The sequence below is a fragment of the Perognathus longimembris genome, chromosome 16, assembly GCF_023159225.1.
Source record: "Perognathus longimembris pacificus isolate PPM17 chromosome 16, ASM2315922v1, whole genome shotgun sequence".
Classification (NCBI taxonomy): Eukaryota; Metazoa; Chordata; class Mammalia; order Rodentia; family Heteromyidae; genus Perognathus; species Perognathus longimembris.
The window spans coordinates 19737640-19746556 of NC_063176.1; the positions used below are offsets into that span (position 1 = coordinate 19737640).

At 38.1% G+C, this 8917-nt stretch overlaps 1 protein-coding gene across 4 annotated transcripts in view; it reads left to right on the forward strand.

Moving 5' to 3' along the window:
- Lin54 (lin-54 DREAM MuvB core complex component) overlaps positions 1–8683 on the forward strand; it is a 60739-nt gene extending 52056 nt beyond the window's left edge. For all 4 annotated transcript variants that reach the window (XM_048364754.1, XM_048364756.1, XM_048364753.1 and 1 more), the window contains exons 9-13: positions 807–878; positions 1636–1738; positions 1881–2018; positions 4989–5191; positions 7570–8683. In XM_048364754.1, the coding sequence (XP_048220711.1) occupies positions 807–878; positions 1636–1738; positions 1881–2018; positions 4989–5191; positions 7570–7771 (718 nt within the window). In that variant the 3' untranslated portion in view covers positions 7772–8683. The remainder of the gene's footprint in view (positions 1–806; positions 879–1635; positions 1739–1880; positions 2019–4988; positions 5192–7569) is intronic.
- Positions 8684–8917: the final 234 nt, after the last annotated feature.

The following is an 8917-nucleotide window of genomic DNA, read 5'->3' on the forward strand; positions in this document are numbered from 1 at the left end:
ATTCATTCCATACTATATCTATTTGATTTCCCCCTTAAATCTATGTGAGCATTTCTCTAAAATACTTTGAAATACTTGAAACAGATAGGTGATAGAAATAGCCATGTCCCATGTGCTCTTTACTCAGATATGTCATTTTTTTTACCTATTTTTGTCCCCTTGCTCCTCCCTCCCTTAACTATCTAACTATATTAGATGTTGGTTTTTGTTCTTTAATCTGTTAATCACTGTCTTTGCAATATCAGTTTAGAAGCTGTGCTTCAGTTAGCTCAAAGCCAGAATATACCTGCCACCCTCATGCCTCTTCTGCACACCCCTTTTCACCTCACTGGCTTTTATAATTGAATCTCAAGAATTTTGAGCTATTTCCAACCTTTGTTCAGTCAAGGGAAGAGTACTATAGAGCTACTGATCACTTCTTTACAAAATGTAAATGGAACTAGGTTCTGGTATATAATCCTAGTACTCAGGAGACTGAGATCTGAGTTTTGCTGTTGGAAATCAGCCCAGGCAGGAAAGTCTGTGAGACTTATCTCTAATAAACTACTAAAAAAAAAAAAAAAAAAAAGCTAGAAGTGGTGCTGTGGTTCAAGTGGTAGAGCACTGTAGCCTTGAGCATTAAAGCTCAGGGACAGTGCCCAGGCACTACGACTGGCGAAAAAAAAAAAGATGGAACATATAACATCTCGTAAAGATGGTACATTTGTTTAAGTTTTCTTTTGGCAGAAATTTGTAGATGGTAAACTTTTCTAGTTTTAAATAATTATTTTAAGTTGATTGACATGTTTGTCTTTGTGTCTGAGTAGCATAATCCCATCGGAGTCTGCCAGTCGGCCCAGGAAGCCCTGCAATTGTACAAAATCTCTATGTTTGAAATTGTAAGTGTTTTTGCTGTTGTTTCCTTACTTGATACAACCAGAAATAGTCTCAAAACTAAGTGTAACTAATTAAAATTTCTTAATAGATAAATTTTACAAGTGAAAGTAATTTTAGTAAACATACAGGAACAGACAACACTTTAAAATATTCTTTCATTGGTTCAAAAAGAAATAATGTTAAGTGTTTGCTATGTATATCATAGGACCTCTGCAGCATGAGTTATAAATAGTTTATATTTTTGACAGGAATAAGTATATCTTGTCTATGACCTTGGTATTTGGTATCCTCCATGAAGTGTCACACTTGGGGTAATTTGGAGGATCATTGAATCATTAATTTGCCTATTAGAATTAAGCTAACAGATCTGATATGATAGTTCCATGCAGAGCTCTAGAGCTTAGAATCCCAAGGCACAATAGCTTAGTTGCATGAGCAGATGACATCAACAGAATGTAAACATTTGTTTTCTCCAAAATGTGAGACAACTTACTTGGGGCTTATAAATTCATGTGTTGGCAGTTTTATCGGATTAGATTTTTAGGTTGAAATTCTGAGAGTTGGTAAGTAAAATTTTGAGCTCTAGTTTGTGTTTGGCTATATGTTTCAACTCTGTAGGTAGGTGGCTTTGAGTGTATTTCTGAGCTACACCACATATATAATGTGATACACATAAAACATAGGACTATATATGATCAAATAATTACTAGTTTTATTTACTAATGACTTTTAAAAATTTGCATTCATTTTATCTTCCAGATATTGTGATTGTTTTGCCAATGGTGAATTTTGCAACAACTGCAATTGTACTAATTGTTATAACAATTTGGAACATGAAAATGAAAGGCAAAAAGCAATAAAGGTGATTTTTTTTTAATTTAGCAGATAATACTTTACCCTTTTTAAAAAAAAAAAGACTCAAGTGTCTTACCACAAAAACTATTAGTTCCATTTGTAGTGCTTAATCTGATTAAATTCAATTTCTATTTGATCTGTTTTGATAGGCATGCCTTGACAGAAATCCAGAAGCCTTTAAACCAAAGATAGGGAAAGGAAAGGAGGGAGAATCAGATCGACGGCACAGCAAGGGGTGTAACTGCAAACGGTCAGGATGCCTTAAAAACTACTGTGAATGCTATGAGGTATGATGTTGGGGGATGTCTTAATCATCTTTTGGGGAGAGTTTTAGAAAGAACCTGCTACAAACATTTAGTTGGATATTTGGAAAATATTGTAGCCAGGCATCAGTGGTTCAAGCCTGTAATCCTAGCTACTCAGGAGGCTGAGATTTAAGGATCGCAGTTCAAAGCCAGCGAGGGCAGGAAAGTCCATGAGACTCTCATCTCCAGTTATCCACCATAAAACTGGAAGTGGCCCTGTGGCTCAAGCAGTAGGACACTAGCCTTGAGCTGAAGAGCTCAGGGAGAGCACCCAGGCCCAGAGTTCAAGCTTCACAACTGACAAAAAAACAAACAAAAAAAAAACTTTCTTGTTTTGAAAGTATGCACAAATTGAAGACCCCTTGTTGGAGGAATGCCTCATTGTCTTCCCATGGAGAACTTGAGAGGAACAGTACCTTGGGCTCATTATTATAGCTCAGATTTCAGTTGCTGCTTGTTAGCTCATAACTTCTCAATCATTAATACCTGTAAGAACATAACCCAGTATATTGAGTTTTCAAAAGAAGCAATAAAATGGAAATGGTGTGGGAACTATAGCATTGCTTCTCAGTGGAGGGCCAATGCTGACTGCTGGTTTCCCTGGGCTTTTTGGAAGTCTTTAGTGGGTATCACTGCCCTATCTGGGATGCAATCCTGAAATCAGAGATTGTCTTGAACTAAGATCCTTGAAGAATATTGCTGTGTGGGAAACTAATCACATTAAGAAGTTTGGATTGTGGCCTTAAACCAGGAAAGGAGAAATATGGAATATAGCCAAATGATGTAACTATGGTGAGGGGATTTGCAGTGTCATAGTAGGTAGTCATTTACCTGCCATCTTCTCTGCAGAAGCGACAGGCACTGCACAAGTCCTCCACTTCCCACCTCAAGACACTTTCAAAACTTAGATGGCAATCTAGTCATGACAAGGAAAGTCTTAGTTTCCCTAATTGGCTTCTTACTCATCTCAAGATATCCATAGTCTTTTGGGTTGTTTTCATTGAGGGAACCTCCTTTTTAGTTTTGGCAGAAAGCCTTGCTTTTTGCACTTAGGAAACTATTTGCAGTGCCATGTATGCTTCTATAAAACATGTCATACTGAAGGTGTCATTTACTGCATTTTCTTTGTAATGAATTCTTTCTGAATTTACTATTTAGAAAGTCAAGGATTTCTCAGAACTAAAGGTAGTATAGTATAATAATATCTTGTTCTACTGTCAGTATGAATGAAAACTGTATTAAGATGAATTTTGGAGGACTCCTAAATAACATGTTAAGTCCAACAAGCCAGATTTTCATCAACTGTTGGGATGTATTGACTATGTTCTGTTGGGTTGCCTGGTAAAAATAGTTGACTTATGTTTATAAACTACTACATCGTACAGTGTTATTATGAAAATGTAAGGACTAACCTGGTTAATTTTGTTTTTGAAAGTTTTCAAACCAGGATTGCTTTTAGCATGGAAATTGTTGTAAAGCTAGATCAGAATGGCAATGCTCTTTCATGTACAAACTTGGCAAACACATGAACTAGTCTGTGAGTTGATAAAAGTAGAAAAAGAAGTAGGATGGTTCAAGTGAAGAGAGATACCTGTCCTGGTTGTTCTTAAGAAATGTCAGAATAGACAGCATTTCTTTTAGACAGCATTTCTAATAGTTAATTTGTTCATTCCAAAAATATATATATATCTATGAATTATAGTGGCTATTTGACTTGTTATAATGTTTTTTGGCCAGTGGTGGGGCTTGACCTCAGGGCTTAGACACTGTCTTTGAGCAATTTTTGCTCAAGGCTAGCTAGCACTCTAACACTTTAAGCCACAGCTCCACTTCTGGTTTTCTGATGGTTCTCTGATCCGAGATAAGGATCTCACAGACTTTGCTGCTTTGTCTGGCTTTGAACTTCTATCTTCAGATCTCAGCCTTCTGAGTGGCTAGGATTTATAGATGTGAGTCATCAGTGCCCAGCAGTCACTATAAATTTTTTTATATTGTCTGACAGCTTATGTTAATTTTTTCCTGGCAGTCTTGTGGTTTGTACTCAGTAACTCAGTCTTGCAGGGCAGGCACTCTGCTATTTGAACCCTACCTCTACTCCTGTTTGCTTTTGATCATTTTTTTTTTTTTGTAGAGTCTAAATACTTTTACCGAGAGCCAACCTTAGACTATCATCCTTCTACTTCTGTTTGCCACTTAGTAGGATTACAGATGCAAGCACCTTACCTTGGCCTATGTTGAATTTTTGTTGTCCTGACACATTGGTTTAGAGTTCAATTGGCTTTTTTATCTTGTTGCTTTGCATCTGGAAATTCAAGATCCTGTCATGTCTTCAAGGCTGAATTAATTGAATGAGTAGCTGTCAACATTATTATTATTATTATTATTTTTTGCCAGTCCTGGGGCTTGGCCTCAGGGCCTGAGCACTGTCCCTGGCTTCTTTTTGCTCAAGGCCAGCACTCTAGCTCTTAAGCCACAGCACCACCTCTGGCTTTTTTCTATATATGTGGTGCTGAGGAAAGGAACCCAGGGCTTCATGCTGTCAACATTTTTTAAATGCTTGTGATGGGCTCACTGTGAAGGAACCATCTGTAGTAAACAACATAAGAAATCCTTTTCTTGTGAACTGAGGTTGTGGTTGCATGAATGGAAGACAGTGACATGGTAACAGTGACCTCTGAGCTACTTTTATATTTAATGTAGCATTCATACTCCTTGTGAAGAGTATGTGGTATTCATATTGGGGAGATGTGAACACAGACATTGGTCAGCCTCGCTCAGACTTTACCCACAAGCGGCTGATTGTGTAGGCTTTGTTAGAAAAAGATACTTCCATCAGCCCTTCTGTCAGCTGACCAGATAATGAATGCAATTGTTTCTTGATTTGATTCTGAAATCAACTTACAGTGATGTTTTTGTTTTAATTTGGAAACTTCTCTCCTGTAAATGTTATAGGCAAAAATAATGTGTTCTTCAATATGTAAGTGCATTGGCTGTAAGAATTTTGAAGAAAGCCCAGAAAGAAAGACACTGATGCACTTAGCAGATGCAGCTGAAGTAAGGGTCCAGCAGCAAACGGCGGCGAAGACGAAGCTATCTTCTCAGATTTCAGATTTGCTTACTAGGCCAACGCCCACTTTAAATAGTGGAGGAGGAAAGTAAGTCCATAGTTTTTATTTCTTCTTCTTTTCTTTTTTTTTTCCTTCTAATACTCATTTTGATAAGGAAGATTTCTCTTTAGAAGGTCAAAGTTGAAATAGTTATTTTAAATCCTGGTTTTTCCATTCACCTTCCATCTTTCTTACTTGTGAAGGAATTTAAGGTAACAGAAAACACTATATGTTGTATTATTCTAAAGTACATAGTAGTGTTTTAATTTTCTGTGTTTAAAATTTAATTGGTTTTATCTCTACTAAGATGAGCTAAAAATATTTGAGAATTTTTTAAGAAAACCAATTTTTATTTCTTTTAGTGCATGCTGTTTCTCATGTTTTCTTGCCTTCCCTTCCCTTTTCCTTGTTCTTTGAGCACTTCTATTCTGTTAGACCACCATGACACTGTAACATTGAAGTATGATTGTTGTCTCTTTCACTAGACCGTTGTGCCCTGGAGTAAAACGTTTTGACAAGCAAAAAGCTTTGACAGTAAAAAGTTTTAGGTCAGGTAACTGGCACAGTGGTGAGTGCCTGTAGTCCCATCTACTCTGGAGACTAATGCAGAGGATCACTTGAGCCCAGGAGTTTCAGACCAGCCTGATCAATGCAGTAAGACCCATCTCAAAACCAAAATAAAACCAAACACACAGTGATACATGCACACATACGAGAAACAAATTACTTGAAGATCTATATACCCAAATGTTTTTGAAAAGGTAGAAGAGGGAGCTAGTCATTTAATACTGTCTATGCTGTTTAGTAGTGAGTTAAACAAGTAGCTCTACCTATTTATTTATTTATTTTTGCCAGTCCTGGGGCTTGAACTCAGGGCCTGTGCACTGTCACTGAGCTTTTTTACTCAAGGCTAGCACTTTGCCGCTTGAGCCACAGTGCCACTTCTAGTCTTTTCTATATATGTGGTGCTGAGGAATTGAACTGAGAGCTTCATGTACATAAGGCCACTAGGCCATATTCCTAGCCCAAAGTAGCTCTACTTATAACCTACATTTTCTTACCCTTAAAGTGACTTTTACACGGGTTGGGAATATGGCCTAGTGGCAAGAATGCTTGCCTCGTATACCTGAAGCCCAGGGTTCGATTCCCCAGCACCACATATATAGAAAATGACCAGAAGTGGCGCTGTGGCTCAAGTGGCAGAGTGCTAACCTTGAGCAAGGAGAAGCCAGGGACAGTGCTCAGGCCCTGAGTCCAAGGCCCAGGACTGGCAAAAAAAAAAAAAAAAAAAAAAAAAGAGAGACTTTTACAGGTGATTGTGAGCAATGAAACATTTTCATTGTAGGTGTTTGTCAGTGATACCAAATAACAATTTGGATTTAGGTTTATTATATTAACATTATTTGTTAATAATTTGGACTTACATTCATTTATTAGAGATTAAATTATTAAGAGACAGACCTGGCATCTCTTATTTAAAATACTTAAGCTGGGCACTGGTGGCTCACGCCTGTAATCCTAGCTACTCAGGAGGCTGAGATCTGAAAATCAAGGTTCAAAGCCAGCCTGGGTAGGGAAGTTTGTGACCAGAAAACTGGAAGTAAGGCTGTAGCTCAAAGTGGTAGAGCACTAGCCTTGAGCAAAAGAGCCCAGGGACAGTACTCAAGCCCTGAGTTCAAGCCCATAACTGACATAAAAGAAAGAAGTAAATTCCAATTTGTTGCTTAGAAAAGTAAGGCTTTTCTTCCCTTTCCTTTCCCTTTCCCTTTCCCTTGCCCTTGCCCTTTCGCCTTTCCCCTTTCCCCTTCCCTTTCCCTTTCCCTTTCCCTCTATTTTCCCCTTCCCTTTCCTTCCTTAGTATAGTTCAACTCTGTATCAGTGACACTGTGATGAACAGTATTTGGCTTCCCCTTTTTTTCTTTGTTGTGATGGAACAATGCAGAATTTTGGTATGCTTATTTGCTTTTTATTCTTACTTTTTACAAACACCACAAAGGAATGTGTTAAAAGTGTTAAATGTGTTAAGTACTCAGGGAGTATCTGTGAGGTTAGCACTGTTGTAGACACTGGAGAAACAGCAGAATTATCAAAGCATTTGTGGAGTTTCCGTTCATGAATTGGGAGGAATCCACTTATAGAAGTATCCAGTATACTGGTACAATTAGTCTTTTAGTTAACCAGATGATCTTGTGTAAGTAATAGATCAGATGTTTTATATTAAATCGTTTATTTCCTGAACTACCTTTTCAAATGTGCTCAGGGACTGAAAAAAAAATCTAACTTTATGCAAGTCTTTAGTGTGTTTACTATGTAAATTTTGATGCACATGTGGATGAGGTGTGGAAGTCTCAATAGAGATTCCCAGAGGAAGCATTTACCCAATCACTGTCATCATCTTTCTCTCTCTCTCCCTCAAATAATTTCAGGTTGCCGTTTACATTTGTAACTAAGGAAGTGGCTGAAGCCACATGTAACTGCCTTCTTGCCCAAGCTGAGCAGGCAGACAAGAAAGGAAAATCAAAGGCAGCAGCGGAACGCATGATACTTGAGGAGTTTGGACGATGTCTGATGAGTGTCATCAACTCTGCAGGAAAGGCGAAGAGCGACCCCTGTGCCATGAATTGCTAACTCCAGCCCAGGAGACAAGGAATGGAGTTGTACAGGAAATTTCATTTTTTGCAAGCTAGCTTTGACAGTTCTGTATTTTAATTCAGTCCTTGTTTTAAAAAACCTGAGGTGATAATATTGAGAGAGAAGAAATTTTAAATGAGGGAATTAGTACATTTTAAATACCAGTTAATTCTGCTTATGCCCCTTCTAAATTGAATTTAGCTTATTTTTCCCTTTATTGTATTATATAGATGTTTAATTTGCTTGAGTTTCTTAAGAAGTAGATGTTCTATCCTTCTGATTTTATTGACAAAGAACACTGATAAATTACTGTAATATAATTTATAATGTATGGCGTTGTATGACTTTGTTCAGTAGAAGAAGCCAAAGTAGCATGGGCCCAGTCATCTTTGGTTCTAGTTCTAGAATACATTCAGATATGCAGCTAGAATGTCTACATAACAAATTCAAATGAAATAGATTCAAATGATGTTTTGGGTTAGAAAAAGCACTATCTTTTTAAGAAAAAAAATCAGCTTTTTAGGATAGATTCTGGAATAATGTCCTGTTATCTCTGAAAATATCAAAAAGGGTAGTAATTCCCACGTACACTTTTAAAATGAAAAAATTGTTTTAAAAAAATAAATCCACATGTAAGGCATTCAGGGGCAGGAAGGGATTTCAGAGGAGGGCATGTGCTCCTGTGAGGAATGGCTACCTGCGCTCCGTGTCGGGATTCCTTTCAGAGTGGTGCATGTGGGAACAGTTGTCATGTGGAAGTAAGAGGACTGGGAAGAGAAGTACACGCCATTCCATTGAGACAGGACAGCATGGATCACATATAATAAGGATCAGGCTCAGCACCGGGCTTGGAAAGAGAAGTCAGGAATTTTGAGATGGAAAGAGATGAATTTAGGGAAGGACTTTTCAGCACAGTTCTTTTTTTTTTTTTTTGGCCAGTCCTGGGCCTCGGACTCAGGGCCTGAGCACTGTCCCTGGCTTGTTCTTGCTCAAGGCTAGCACTCTGCCACTTGAGCCACAGCGCCACTTCTGGCCGTTTTCTGTATATGTGGAACTGGGGAATCGAACCCAGGGCCTCATGTATACAAGGCAAGCACTCTTGCCACTAGGCCATATCCCCAGCCCCAGCACAGTTCTTTTTGT